The sequence below is a fragment of the Oncorhynchus tshawytscha genome, linkage group LG09 (assembly GCF_018296145.1).
Source record: "Oncorhynchus tshawytscha isolate Ot180627B linkage group LG09, Otsh_v2.0, whole genome shotgun sequence".
Lineage (NCBI taxonomy): Eukaryota > Metazoa > Chordata > Actinopteri > Salmoniformes > Salmonidae > Oncorhynchus > Oncorhynchus tshawytscha.
The window spans coordinates 26175845-26191672 of NC_056437.1; the positions used below are offsets into that span (position 1 = coordinate 26175845).

Below are 15828 nucleotides of genomic sequence, written 5' to 3' on the forward strand. Positions count from 1 at the left end.
GGGAGAGCAGGGAGAGGACACAATGTATCTCAGCCAAATTAACCCCTCATAAGTAGTCACACACCAACCACCATGCCATGCTTATGAGTCTGGACATTGACTACTGTGAAACAAACGTTTTCCACAATGATGGAGTCCCTTCCCCTCCCCCTCCCCAACCTATACTGTACCTCTCAGGCTTTCACGATTACGGGTTTTACTCTGCGCCCAGTGACCAGAGGGGGGCGCCCTGCTCCTTTGCGGACTATGGCTCCCTGGGGCCCCAGGCGGCTCAGATGCTGCACAGTGAGCATGCCACCTCCGCCTGCAACTCCCCCCTCCAGCACCTGCACAGCCCGGATCAGTTTAAGAGCCCAGGTTTGTATGTGCATCTCTCTCATCCACCGTCTGGACTGTTCAGTTTGACTCATGAAGTTTCCTCCATACAGATGATCTATGCAGTTTTTTGGTTGACATTTTTTTTGTTGGTCTTTGACGAGGAAAGAAATAAATGCGATAAGGATGAACGTCTTGCCAGCAATGCATTGCATGTTTATTCCTTCTTTTTCATTTTCAATGTAACTTTTTCTGTTTATTTGTGAAGTTTGTTCCATGCCCCTGCTTGCTCCAAGGGGAGGACATGTATGTTATCCTCCATACACAGAGCATGGCAGGTAGGGGACTGGACTACAATGTCCTCTGTGAGAAAGCTCTCATTTACTTTTCTTATGTCCCCATCCACACAATTCAACCACATGGACATTTGAACCTTTTTGATTTCAACATTTGAATGAGAGTGAAAGACTGACTGACTGGGAGAGTGAAAGGGTTAGTCAGTGAAAGGGTTAGTCAGTGAAGGGTTAGCCAGTGAAAGGGTTAGTCAGTGAAAGGGTTAGTCAGTGAAGGGTTAGTCAGTGAAGGGTTAGTCAGTGAAGGGTTAGTCAGTGAAAGGGTTAGTCAGTGAAAGGGTTAGTCAGTGAAAGGGTTAGTCAGTGAAAGGGTTAGTCAGTGAAAAGTGAAAGGGTTAGTCAGTGAAAGGGTTAGTCAGTGAAAGGGTTAGTCAGTGAAGGGTTAGCCAGTGAAAGGGTTAGTCAGTGAAAGGGTTAGTCAGTGAAAGGGTTAGTCAGTGAAGGGTTAGTCAGTGAAAGGGTTAGTCAGTGAAAGGGTTAGTCAGTGAAGGGTTAGCCAGTGAAGGGTTAGTCAGTGAAGGGTTAGTCAGTGAAAGGGTTAGTCGGTGAAGGGTTAGCCAGTGAAAGGGTTAGTCAGTGAAAGGGTTAGTCAGTGAAAGGGTTAGTCAGTGAAAGGGTTAGTCAGTGAAGGGTTAGCCAGTGAAAGGGTTAGTCAGTGAAAGGGTTAGTCAGTGAAAGGGTTAGTCAGTGAAGGGTTAGTCAGTGAAAGGGTTAGTCAGTGAAAGGGTTAGTCAGTGAAGGGTTAGCCAGTGAAGGGTTAGTCAGTGAAGGGTTAGTCAGTGAAAGGGTTAGTCGGTGAAGGGTTAGCCAGTGAAAGGGTTAGTCAGTGAAGGGTTAGTCAGTGAAAGGGTTAGTCAGTGAAGGGTTAGTCAGTGAAGGATTAGTCAGTGAAAGGGTTAGTCAGTGAAAGGTTAGTCAGTGAAAGGGTTAGTCAGTGAAGGGTTAGTCAGTGAAAGGGTTAGTCAGTGAAAGGGTTAGTCAGTGAAGGGTTAGCCAGTGAAGGGTTAGTCAGTGAAGGGTTAGTCAGTGAAAGGGTTAGTCGGTGAAGGGTTAGCCAGTGAAAGGGTTAGTCAGTGAAAGGGTTAGTCAGTGAAAGGGTTAGTCAGTGAAGGGTTAGTCAGTGAAAGGGTTAGTCAGTGAAGGGTTAGTCAGTGAAGGGTTAGTCAGTGAAAGGGTTAGTCAGTGAAAGGTTAGTCAGTGAAAGGGTTAGTCAGTGAAGGGTTAGTCAGTGAAAGGGTTAGTCAGTGAAAGGGTTAGTCAGTGAAGGGTTAGCCAGTGAAGGGTTAGTCAGTGAAGGGTTAGTCAGTGAAAGGGTTAGTCGGTGAAGGGTTAGCCAGTGAAAGGGTTAGTCAGTGAAGGGTTAGCCAGTGAAAGGGCTAGTCAGTGAAAGGGTTAGTCAGTGAAGGGTTAGTCAGTGAAGGGTTAGTCAGTGAAGGGTTAGTCAGTGAAAGGGTTAGTCAGTGAAAGGGTTAGTCAGTGAAATGGTTAGTCAGTGAAAGGGTTAGTCAGTGAAAGGGTTAGTCAGTGAAGGGTTAGCCAGTGAAAGGGTTAGTCAGTGAAGGGTTAGTCAGTGAAAGGGTTAGTCAGTGAAAGGGTTAGTCAGTGAAAGGGTTAGTCAGTGAAGGGTTAGTCAGTGAAAGGGTTAGTCAGTGAAATGGTTAGTCAGTGAAAGGGTTAGTCAGTGAAAGGGTTAGTCAGTGAAAGGTTTATCCAGTGAAGGGTTAGCCAGTGAAATGGTTAGTCAGTGAAATGGTTAGTCAGTGAAAGGGTTAGTCAGTGAAAGGGTTAGTCAGTGAAGGGTTAGCCAGTGAAAGGGTTAGTCAGTGAAAGGTTTATCCAGTGAAGGGTTAGCCAGTGAAAGGGTTAGTCATTGAAAGGGTTAGTCAGTGAAAGGGTTAGTCAGTGAAGGGTTAGCCAGTGAAAGGGTTAGCCAGTGAAGGGTTAGCCAGTGAAAGGGTTAGTCAGTGAAGGGTTAGCCAGTGAAGGGTTAGCCAGTGAAAGGGTTAGCCAGTGAAATGGTTAGTCAGTGAAAGGGTTAGTCAGTGAAAGGGTTAGCCAGTGAAAGGGTTAGTCAGTGAAAGGGTTAGCCAGTGAAGGGTTAGTCAGTGAAAGGGTTATCCAGTGAAGGGTTAGCCAGTGAAAGGGTTAGCCAGTGAAGGGTTAGTCAATGAAAGGTTTATCCAGTGAAGGGTTAGCCAGTGAAAGGGTTAGTCATTGAAAGGGTTAGTCGGTGAAAGGGTTAGTCAGTGAAAGGGTTAGTTAGTGAAAGGGTTAGTCAGTGAAAGTGTTATCCAGTGAAAGGGTTAGTCAGTGAAAGGGTTAGTCAGTGAAGGGGTATCCAGTGAAAAAGGGTTAGTCAGTGAAAGGGTTAGTCAGTGAAATGGTTAGTCAGTGAAATGGTTAGTCAGTGAAAGGGTTAGTCAGTGAAAGGGTTTGTTAGTGAAATGGTTAGTCAGTGAAATGGTTAGTCAGTGAAGGGGTATCCAGTGAAAGGGTTAGTCAGTGAAAGGGTTAGCCAGTGAAAGGGTTAGTCAGTGAAAGGGTTAGTCAGTGCAAGGGTTAGTCAGTGAAAGGGTTAGTCAGTGAAAGGGTTAGTGAAGGGGTATCCAGTGAAAGGGTTAGTCAGTGAAAGGGTTAGTCAGTGAAGGGGTATTTAGTGAAAGGGTTAGTCAGTGAAAGGGTTAGTCAGTGAAAGGGTTAGCCAGTGAAAGGGTTAGTCAGTGAAAGGGTTAGTCAGTGAGAGTGTATTGGAAATGATTGAGTGATGGATAATTGTTTTGCAGACAACTAGGCAATCAGAAGACTTGTTTTGTTTATAGATTAAAGTAACATTACATCCTAGTGCAGTCATATGCATAATTTAGCTATTACATTACAAGTGGCATGTTTCAGTATGATATCAGTGTGTGTTTTTTGCAGAAGCGCTAACATTTACCTTTGCAATTTGGTGTGTCTTTCCCAAGGTTGTGTTCTTTACATAGTGGAAACTATATGTTGCATCCAATAAGTCAGTGGAAAGCAATTGTGTTTCTATGCCATTTCCTCTTCAGAAAATACGTAGCTATAACAATTTAATTTCAATTGATTACCCTCATTTTAAACCACATTCAGGGTCAGCATGTGCTATTCGTTTGGTCATAGGTTTGTTCCTGATAAAACTGACAAGAGATGTCATTTCACTAAATTGCATTTGATATTTTGAGGAGTAAGTGTACACGAGAAAAACCATGTTGAGAGGAAAATGTTGTGAGAAGTGTTCCTTATTGACCCCAGCTCAGGGGATGTCAGGCAGAGAGCTGTAGATGTGATTTGGTGGTGTTGATCTGATCCACAGTAGATATTTTTGGGCTCACTGTATGTTCTTGTTGTATCGCTCTTCAAACAATCTTACTAACAGTGAAACAGATGATATCACTGAAAATATGCGTGAGTTTGCCTACTGGTGTGGCTCTCTCCTGACCAGATCTTATCCTCCCGTCCAGATGAAATGGCCATGTAGACTAGAGACAGTAATGATGTCTGCTGATGATGATGACCCAACCAGACTGACTAATGGTGCCGTCACTGCTCTGTAGAGTCCTACTCTATTGTACCAATGAAAGAGTGGAGTGGAGGAGTGGTGACCAGCAGGCAGCGGCAGGTGTTGAGGCCCTCCGCAGTCCGTCCCTGTACTCCTCACTAGTCCTGCCTCATTGGCTTTGGCAGCAGACAGGAAAAGACATCTTTAGGCCCCGTGCTTTACAGCGAGGATTACACAGATCTCCTGGTTTGGAGGCCGGCCCATTCTGGGTGGAGATTTGTCTGCCTGCATGACTCATTGGGATGGATCCCTTCAGGACTCCACTGTCTGTCTGTGTCCTAGGGCTTCACAGGAAGATGGCAGGACTGCAGGCCTACATCCACCTCTCCATTTACACACAGAGTGGTGATAAGGGGCTTTGATTACACACACAGCTGTAGAGAAGAGAGGGTCTACATCTAAACGCCAAGGTGCTGAATGTGGGGAATTGTATAGTGTGTTGATTCTTTATTTTTTTCTGTGCTTGGCTGTAGAAGAGGAAGTGTTTTGTGGCTTTCCTCATTTGGTAAAGGCCCGTTGTGAATGGCTCCTCCCGGTTTTCTAATGATGCCCTGTGGGTAACGGTAGGGAAGCTGAGACAGACGCCCAGCCACCAGGAAATTAACTGCCAGTCTGAATAGAAATGCTTTCATGGCAAATGTTAATTGTAAACCACCTCCACCCCTGTTTACCTTAAAGAGAATGCTTCCCCTGTAGCCCCAAGTGCTTTCAGACTGTGAATACATTGATGTATTTTAAAGTGCAACTCAATAGACGTGATCACACCAGTCAAACTACAGTCTACAAACTGCTTCAGTTATTAAGACCCAATGACAGGACATAAAACATAGCCATATGATCCTACAGTGGATAAACATCATCGTATTGACCTCCTGCTTTGTCATTGCTCAGATACTTAAGCCCCAATGATGTATTTTTCTGGGGAATGTTTGTTCATATCTACCCACCCCAGTCTCACAGACACAGTCGTATCTACAAATATCACCAGGTTTGCTTTTTTGTTGAACCTACTAATGTAGGTTAATGTTATTTTTTGCTGAAAATAGGAAAGCAGTGTAGGCATAGAATGACATTTGTATCAGCACCTTTCTCTCTTATCCACACAAACACTTTGTCAGAGCAGAAACAACATACAAAGTGACATGAATAAGACCCCAGCGAGGGGAGTTGGTGCGGAACAGATGAGTCACCTGTGTCTTTAAAGATGCTGTGTAATCAAAGGCTGGCTCGTTAAATTAGCATGGGCGCCGCGAAGCCACCAGTCAACCCCAATAAGTGTAACTCATGTTTTGCTATTAAACTTAATGACTGAGGCCATGTAGCCCCGAGGTTTAAGGAAAAGCATCAATCCTGTTTCCCATCGGGGTGCGGTGCTGTGCGCCATTCAATAGAATCCAGTAATTATAAGAAATTAGGATTACCGTTTAAACTGAAAATAGCTGTAATTGCTTAATAAGCAAGTTTATTAAGTGCTGTTCCATACAGACCAGACCCGTGAGGCCAGCCATAAGAATGGCTCCCTCAGTAGATCTCTATGGTCTGGGACAGGTTCTCATTTGACATTTAGGAAGAAACCCACTGTAAGAGGGATTTTGTGCTCCTCACAGAGTTAGTATAGATAAAGTGATGTGCCACAACTTCTGAAGGACTATAGCATCTGATAAGGGTGTGTGTTTTGCATTTCAATAGCATCTAAAGCTTGTTTTTGAAGTGCCATGCAAGGCATCCCTGTACAGTACAGATCATATTAGCCTCATGAGCTCAAAATCTAGCATCATGTATATATTTCTATATTAAACTCCAAACACATAGCCTACAGATCAACTTTCCGTTTTTGTAGGAGATATGCCACAGTCAAGAGCCTCAGAACTCCAGTGTTTCTCTTTTCCTTTTCATTTCATTTCTGCATTTTCATGGTTTATTTCTCAATGGGGGTGAGATGGAGGGTTATGTGAATCTGACAGAGGAGGAGATTGAAGTGGTGTAGCAGTTATACTGTTTTAAGACATCACTGTGCCCCCCCAGCTTAGTTTTATTTTGCCAGTGTTATTGGCCATCGCTGGGCGTCTGGGTTTTCAAAAGGCCTTTTTATTAGTCAGACTCTCTCCTAGCCACAGGGCATAGGTTAGAGGTCACACAGAGTGGTTCGTTTACATCTCCACATTGTGTACCTGTGGATGAACTCAGGGCAAGCTTTTATATTTTGTATATTTCCCAGGGTTTATATCTCCTCTGTCTGTAGAACACTTGTGTCCTTTATTTTCTTGCTGGAGTGGAATTTTTAACAAACATAATCAGAACTCTTTCTGCAGTTTACTGAAATCCTGAAGTCAGGAAATGGCCAGGCCAAATATGCATGGAATAGATATAGATATATTGTAAGATGCAATGAAAGAAAAAAAGTGTCTATGTACATTGGAATGTTTTGTCCAATCAGGTTTTTGTCTAATCGGGCAAATAAAAAAACATCAACTGGTGTTATACCTACATGAGTATAGAATCCAAAGCAACTAAGCTGCCCCCTTAACTATATGGCACCTCTTGAATATTATAATAATTACCAATAAAATGAACACTTGTCAACATACATAACTACACCTTAATAGTTGGTAGCATGGTCCAAGTATCTCTGGTGGTCTGCTTACAGTTTCTATTGTGCATGATTGTGGTGTGAGTGTTTTTCACTGTATAGTATACGTAGCATGTAGATATCTCTAGAATATCATACTGGATTCATCTTTTACATTGCTCTTGCCGCCTCAAGCCTGCAACATTTCTTCTGTCAATCCCCAACCAAATTAATGCAGTTTACATGCAAACAGGCCTCAAATGGCATTACCAATTACTCACTAATGTGTGTTATGTTTAATTATAGTATTGATTAATATACCTCTTCCCAGACATGAGTTCAGTAATGTATTCTTGGATGTGAATGTCTATATTGTGGAAGAATGACCCAGAATGAACTAGCTACATATAAGTTATCACCTGTGCTCTGTGAAGGACCGCGGTGGAACTGAATTGTTGCCCCCCTGCTGTGCTCTATGTACAGGGGGAAACCCAGCTCGTCCTGGAGGCTTCCCAGGTGCCAACAGCCCAGGGCCTGTAGCCGACCTGTACGGCCCTGGAGGCCAGGACTCCAATGTGGCTAACTACATCAGTGCTGCTAGCCCACAGGCTGGCTCCGGCTTCGGCCACAGTATCGCAGTGAGTACAGTGCACCTTCTCTGTCCACTGACCGTTCTGTCTGTCTGTCTGTCTAGCCCGCACGTGTCAATCTCATTCCATGGAGGGCCAAGTGTCCCCCGGTTTTCGCTCCTCCCTTGTACTTGATTGATGAATGAAGGTCACTGATTAGTAAGGAACACCCCTCACCTGGTTGTCTAGGTCTTAATTGAAAGGAAAAAACAAAAACCAGCAGATACTAAGCCCTCCATGGAATGAGTTTGACACCCCTGGTCTAACCAATTAGACTGCTGTCCTTATACAGTGCATTTGAAAAGTATTCTGACCCCTTGACTTATTCCACATTTTATTACGTTACAGCCTTATTCTAAAATTGATTAAAAATAGATGTTTCCCTCATCAATCCACACACAATAACCCATAATGACAAAGCAAAAACTGTTTTTTCGATTTTTTAATTTTAAACTGAAATATCACATTTACATAAGTACTCAGACCCCTTACTCAGTACTTTGTTGAAGCATCTTTGGCAGCGGTTACAACATTGAGTATTCTTGAGTATAACACTATAAGCTTAGTACACCTGTATTTGGGCAGTTTATCCCATTCTTCTCTGCAGATCCTCTCAAGCTCTGTCAGGTTGGATGGGGAGCATTTTCAGGTTTCTCCAGAGATGTTCAATCAGGTTCAAGTCCGAGCTTGAACACTCAAGGACATTCAGAGACTTGTCCCGAAGCCACTCCTGCGTTATCTTGGCTGTGTGCTTAGGGTCGTTGTGGTGTTGGAAGGTAAAACTTCACCCCAGTCTGAGGTCTTGAGTGTTCTGGAGAAGGTTTTCATTAAGGATCTCTCTGTACTTTGCTCCATTCATCTTTCCCTCGAACTTGACTAGTCTCCCAGTCCCTGCCGCTAAAAAATATCCCCACAGCATGATGCTGCCACCACCGTGCTTCACCGATGGAAACAGGATGCACCTGAGCTTAATTTCGATTCTCATTGCAAAGGGTCTGAATAAGGTATTTCTGTTTTTTATTTTTTATAAATTAGCAAATAAATCTAAAACCCTGTTTTCCCTTTGTCATTATGGGGTATTGTATGTATATTGATTATTATTATTTATTTAATCCATTAAATAAGGCTGTAACGTAACAGAATTTGGAAAAAGTCAAGGGGTCTGAATACTTTCCAAATGCACTGTACATAATGTATGTGTGTGTTAGTGTTACAAGGAGGCAATGCATACTGCACTCCCTCTCTACTTGTGACTGGGTTCACCACTAACTACACTTCAGAGGTGTATGAAGTGTTGTGTCAATCAAACTTTTAAAAAGATCAAATGAGATTTGACTGAATCAATCAGTTGGTGAAGATCAGAGGGCTGGTGTGTTGTCCTGTCAACAGTATCAGACTTGTAAAAAAATATTTAAAAAATGCGGAAAACAATTGAGGAAGAGACTGTATTAATCAGAGGGAATTAGCAAATTGCCAACATTGTATCTATCAAGTGAAACTGAAACATGATATCCCATCAAAAGCACAACGCTGCAGAAAAATACATTTAATTGGTATTTTTTCTGGCAGAGCACAGCTTTCCTTATTAGTTGTCAGCTGTGCCATGTCTGATTGGTTGAATCTTTGTCGGTCTCAATTTAGGAAGAAAGACAATGTTTGTTATAGAATTTACTGAAGGACTGAAGTTCACCTACACACACACTATGAAACCATTTCATTTGCTCAATGTTAAATCTTGTTACTGACCTGTCTCTGCTAAATTGGCACTGCCAACATTTCGGCATTCTCTTGAGTTTGTATCCCTCGCTGCCAGTCACCTGTCTCTTTAAACACTGTGAACGTGTTCAACCTGACACCAGCTTGTTAGTGTCTCCTAGTTTACGCGTGTCAGAAAGAGAGTGGACATGTCAGGAGATGTTTTCTGTATTTTAGTTTCAGATGTATTCTCTGGGAATGAACTGCTTCAGAAATACTTAGAACTCTGAGGACTTAGGAACACAGTAATCATGAAAGTATAAAAGGAACGTAGGCCCATTGAACAACATTAATTGCAGAAAATTCTTTAAAACACTGTTAGAATGGATTTTTTAAATTGCCTGCTTGCACCCATTGTTTTGGGTTCTTTTTTTTCTTTTGGATACAAACCTTTTCCGTTTGTATCCATAGTCTAGCTGACTCAGATAAAGGTTGCACATGGGATTGGGATTCAACTTTTGTTGTGAAGATGAGAAAATGTTCATTGTCTAAACACTGGTGAAAAGAAGGCCATTTAACAATGTTAAATTGTATTTCGACAGTACATTTGAAGGGAGATATGATATCTTTGATGCAGATATACTTTTTTTTACACAAGAAAAAAGGGTTGTGAAATGTGTTTTTAATTTTTACTTCAGTTCTACTAAATTCCATTCAACCTAATCCACCTTAAAATGACTCAATGATTCGAACAGAGTGAAATGAACCAGTGAAGCGCCGTGGCAACCTTCAGTGTGCAGGCAGATGAAGTCTCTACCCACAACATTAAGAAGGGAAATGATTCAGAACTAAAATGACGTTTTTAAATTAATTTCTGTGTTACATGCAGCCAAAAGATCACATATTGGAACTTGACAGGTTACAACCTCATGGATGACTTCAGTCACTTTGACTTGCCACACGATCTCCCAGTTTGGTGTAACAGCTCTGACTAGAGAGATGTCAGACGATGTCAATGCTAAAACAGTTCCTGAGTCATAACCAATAATAGATTGGGCTCATGCTCATTTGTCCCCTTGAATTTGAATTGAACAAGATGACAAAGAAAATGAATGGCTCATGAACATTCCAGATATTTTTGGGTGTGTTTCATTGAAGCGTTTATTTAAACCTTCCTTAACTTGTCACAGACACAATAGACAGATGAGAAGCTAGATAACTGGCTCAGTTAAAAGAAAAGACTCATTGATGTTCTGTTGTTTCTGCTCTCTAAGAATGCTGTGTCAGTGTCTCAGTTCACTGATATGGTTCAGACAATGTGGTTGATTGGCATTATGCAGAATGACTCATTATGGAAGATTTTGTTTGACGATGCTAAGTAGCTTTTGCATGAATTGAATTGTAATTGATTAATATTGTTTATGTTGGCATGAATGAGTATACGTGTGTAAAAAGTGAAATCTTATGTCTCTCACAGGTCCTTAGGCCCTGTGCAGTAGTTGGATGGGCTGGCCCCTATGGCCTTTACTGTGTTGAGGGATTGTAATTCTTCTCTTCAAAACGCATTGCACTTGAATTTGCCTCTATTCACCCTCTTCTCAAGCGCTCCCTTTGTTTTGTCTCTATTTCCTAATGATACATTTGATATAATTTCTTTCAATCACCCTTGTAGCTTTTTACTCAGTTCAAGCTCTCTTCCATCTGTTCATTAGAATGAACTGAATCATTTAGAAGATGTGAACATTCTGTCACCAAGTGGAATTGACCTCCAGTAGTTGTGGTGTTTTGAAGATCAGTGAATAACAGTATAAACACCCTCACTAAGTAAGACATCTGTCAAATGCTACAAGGGACAGGTTCTTCCCCCCTAAGAATAAAAAACACATTTGATTTATGATGTTTGTCTGTTGCTTTAGTGATCAAAATGATGAACAGGAACAGAGAATACCCATTCATGCTAGCGGAACAAAATGGATACAATACAATGTACTAACTCTTTTTTTCCTTGAAATGCATACTGACAAAGGTACTAACTGTATACTTTTAGGGCCCGTTGATTGCGACAGCTTTTACAAATGGATACCATTGAACAGGTGTTCGGTTGCCATCTTATTGGAGGTATTATATTCCATTTATATTGTTTAGCAGTCTTTTCTGTAGATTTACCTCTACTCTGTTACTCCAATTCCACCTCTCCTTTCTTCTGTTAAAATACATACAGTAACCCTCTATTTCACCTCACCATCCTACAAACTTGTACAGGTACAGAAACACACTTTTTTAATATGTCTATTAAGCTAAATGCATGCAATGGCAAATTACTACAAGTCCATGCTTTTACAAAACAACATGATTAAGCTTTGGTTGTGGAACTTGTCCTCCCTGATTGACTGTGTACACTACTCCTATAGGCCTGTACATAAATGGAATAACAATAATGACGTTCTTGGATGAATTGACTGTGTACACTACTCCTATAGGCCTGTACATAAATGGAATAACAATAATGACGTTCTTGGATGAATTGACTGTGTACACTACTCCTATAGGCCTGTACATAAATGGAATAACAATAATGACGTTCTTGGATGAATTGACTGTGTACACTACTCCTATAGGCCTGTACATAAATGGAATAACAATAATGACGTTCTTGGATGAATTGACTGTGTACACTACTCCTATAGGCCTGTACATAAATGGAATAACAATAATGACGTTCTTGGATGAATTGACTGTGTACACTACTCCTATAGGCCTCTACATAAATGGAATAACAATAATGACGTTCTTGGATGAATTGACTGTGTACACTACTCCTATAGGCCTGTACATAAATGGAATAACAATAATGACGTTCTTGGATGAATTGACTGTGTACACTACTCCTATAGGCCTGTACATAAATGGAATAACAATAATGACGTTCTTGGATGAATTGACTGTGTACTGTTGCTTTCTCTAGTTTGCATTAATGGCAGATGATTGGGTTTGTTCTCCGTTCACTTTTACTGTACAGTACAGTTTGTCATCTGGGAAACATGCAAGGCAACTAGTATTTTGTCCTTACTGCCCCCCCATATATTCCAAAACATGTTAGGGACTTAACACTTTTGAAGCCTGGTCTGTCTACATACAATGCATCACTCAGGCAAATGTGTCAAATAAAGCATGCACATGACATGTCAAATTCAGTGTAATTCCTATTGCCTGTGGTTGACGTTGTTGGTTAGGGAGTCATCTGAAGGTAATAGCCAATGTTCCAGTTATGAAACTCACTAATATAATTGAACACACTCAATTAGCACCCTCCTTAACACTGATGCTGTTCAAAGTGCATGAGGCAAGAGAAAGCAACAGTAATAGATGCAATCTGTGTAAACTGGAATTCTGGGAGAATGAGTTCCTGATAGCTTTGCTTGTGATGACCTCACTATAGTAGAATGCAGTTGTGGTCTCTTGTGCGTGTGTGGTTGTGTGTATATACTGTACATGCCTCACTGACTCACGCATATTGTTAGTATAGTAGCAAACAACGTACTGTTATACGAGGCTCATGTTGTTTTCTTAGTGTGCTAGGTTATGGTGAAGCTTATGTTGTGTGCTATTGAAATGTACATGCTCCTAATTGTTCCACTGCATCTGTGTTATTCAGCAGAGTCTATCTGGTGGTCCAGGGAAGACAGACCGAACCTTCTAATTGGCTCTGTGTACAGGTGATGTCATCCAACTTCAAGCACTACAGCATCACCCAGGAGAAATGGTGGAACCACATAAAAAAAAATCATCTCAGAAAGGAAAGAAAACTGCTGTACCATAATCCAAACCTGTAACCTGACAACCTGGTTTGTTATGACATTTCTTGATGATTTCATTCACTCTTTTTCCTTCCTTTTATTAGTTGTTTGATTAGCTTTACAGAGAGGCATTTTGGTTTGATCCTAATTATTTGTGTCATTTTTTGATTTTCTCTTGTAGTGTATGTATGTAAATGGATATGCTTCTCTCTTTCGGGGGTCATAGTCGAGAATGTACGAAGTAATGTGTTCACATTTGGTACCAATTCGTTTAATCAAAAAAGATCAGAGCTTTAGGTGTCTTTTTGCACATAAAAGAAATCCAAAGTGGAAAGTCTTGGAAAAAAACATCAATTTCATTTCAAATGAAAATTCGAGAGGGTAACTAACTAATAAATCTTAGTAGCTGTTTTTAATTATTGTGATGTCTCATTGTTAACCATAATTACCTATTTTTGGGCAATACAAAGAGGACTCCAATATTTTTATGGTCCTTTTTTACAAGTGGTGTTTTTGTTGTTTAGAAAGAAATATGTATACTATAAAACATTTCATATAAATACATTGTGAATTCAAAGACTTAAGAAAAAGAAATGTAACTGTAAATACTATTCCAGTCATTGCATATAACCAACTCGATGAGAGAATAGCATATTTTTGTGATGGTGTGTCAAAGAAATGTTCTAGCGCGTGAATAGGAAAAATAGCTCTAAACAAATACTATTATCCTTTACTGCTCAGAGACAGTGACTACCCCAGTGATGGACACAACACATTTCAACACTGATGGCTTGCTCTGTAAATACTCAAGCTGAATAACTTTACAAGTGTCAAACCAGTGCATTTACAAGTGGTGAGTTCAGCGCACAGTTTTAAAATGGATAAAAGATCATCGGTATCTTTTGTCTAACCAAGTGTTATTTAAGAGATCAATATTATTTGAGTGATCATTTAATCCAAAGCACACTGTACTTAGTGTTGAAGAATAGAACTTGAGCCTAAACATTTTACAGTACTCTGCGCATCCAGACACTTTTATACTCCTGAGAGAAAACCTCAACTTGTTGTTTGTTGTTTTGTTGTTGTTGTTTGTTTCCTCCTGCTTGTTCCTCTTAAGTTTGGGACTCCATCAGTTCTCTGTTGAAGGAATTAGGAAGGAAAACATTTTGATACCGTACCTCAGCCCTGTGAGTTATACCTTGGAATCGTTGAGAGGTTTCATTTATTTTACTGGCAAATAGATTCAAACATTGAATGGGGAAAAAAATGTATAAATCATTGCACTGTGAGCAGTAAAGAAAGAACAGGCCATTTCCTATTTGCACATGTATATGTTGGCTATTTAAAATGGTCCTGTCTCTGGGGTGAAGTATGAAGGATTATTGGATGTTGCTCCTCTCTAGAATAGGCATACACAAACAGCTTGGCAAATAGCAATTAACTGATTAATTACTACCAATGTGTTGTGGTCATGTCTTTGGATTTCATTGTATTGTGTACGCCAACTTCTAATCTAAAATATTGATGCTATTTTAGATCCAGCCAATAGAAGACACTGAATAAATTATTCATCCTGGTAACCATAGCTGCTGCGCTAATTTCTTACACAGTATGTGTAGGGACAGGTTTTGCTCAATTATAGAGACATTTAACGACATGCTTTAAAGTGCAGTAAGATTTGTAAACATGATGATGGAATGAGTGGTGTATATTCTGATGTACTTTTCCTGCTGCAAATATGTTTGACAATTCATTTCACCTGATGTTTCATTTCATTAGCTCTTTGGTTCAGAACAACCAGGTGAAGAAAAATGCTGGATGCTTTTGAATGATGTGGAGATATGATCAAGTAATAATTGAAATGAGAAAACGGAAGAGAACCATTGTAATGTTCAAATGTAAAAGGAAAAAAAGAAATACAAAACTTTTTAAAAAAAGAAAAAGATGCTTCTTCACTGATTTCAATTTTGAATCAGGGGATTTTATTGATATTTTTGTGGTTACTAATTGTAATATGATATTATTAAAATGTACTGTGCATCCATCGATTTCTCTCTTTCCATTCCCTTCCCTGTCACCACATACAACCTTTTGTTGATCATCCATGTATTTCAATAGTGTGTAAAAGAAAATCACACAAAAAAACAAACAAAAATGAACTTGTAACAGAGTGCTGTCTTTGATACCAGTGTAGTGGTCTATGCTCTTCTTTGTCGTTCTCTCTTTTTCTGGCTTTTTCCTCTCCTTTCTCTGTCACATTCTCTTCCCCTCTCTCTCGCTCTCTTACTCTCCTCTATCTCCTTGTAATTAGTCGTAGATGTTATGTAATTAAGATAATACTTGTAGTTATTAGTGGATTTATGACCAGTAAGGATAGAACTTTCTCTTATTATCAAAAGTTTGACATAAATTTGCAAACAGTTATTTTAATAGCAGTTCCATGTCATTTGTTCCTCGCATGTCTTTGTGTGTGTGTGTGTGTGTGTGTGTGTGTGTGTGTGTGTGTGTGTGTGTGTGTGTGTGTGTGTGTGTGTGTGTGTGTGTGTGTGTGTGCGAGTGTGTGTGCGAGTGTGTGCGAGTGTGTGCGAGTGTGTGCGAGTGTGTGCTTTACCGATCTCACATGGTTTCAACTAACCAAAGCTCTCATAGAAGAATTATAGAGAATCAAATTGCTGTAAGATGGAATTTTAAACAAGGCATTATTTGGATCCCCTCCCTTGAATGTTTAAAAGGGGTGTGTCATACTACCTTAAATGTTAACGCTAGATATGCAAAATGTTTATTTTTGATTACTTTTTAAGAGGGACACAAGCTATAATTAGGAAAAAGATTTTATGTGAAAGCAACAAAAAAAAACATATTTTTTAGAAAGTTCTAACATATTAATGAT

General features: G+C 40.2%; 1 protein-coding gene across 16 annotated transcripts in view; it reads left to right on the forward strand.

Annotated features, from left to right (window-relative positions):
* LOC112257639 (RNA-binding protein Musashi homolog 2) overlaps positions 1–14983 on the forward strand; it is a 432435-nt gene extending 417452 nt beyond the window's left edge. For 4 of the 16 annotated variants that reach the window (XM_042326705.1, XM_042326710.1, XM_042326709.1 and 1 more), the window contains exons 12-14: positions 178–357; positions 7301–7455; positions 12797–14983. In XM_042326705.1, the coding sequence (XP_042182639.1) occupies positions 178–357; positions 7301–7455; positions 12797–12841 (380 nt within the window). In that variant the 3' untranslated portion in view covers positions 12842–14983. Of the gene's footprint in view, positions 1–177; positions 358–7300; positions 7456–11188; positions 11260–11362; positions 11404–12796 lie in introns of all 16 variants that reach the window. The other 12 variants (XR_006084054.1, XR_006084056.1, XR_006084057.1 and 9 more) reach the window with 7 other exon arrangements.
* The last annotated feature ends 845 nt before the right edge of the window (positions 14984–15828 follow it).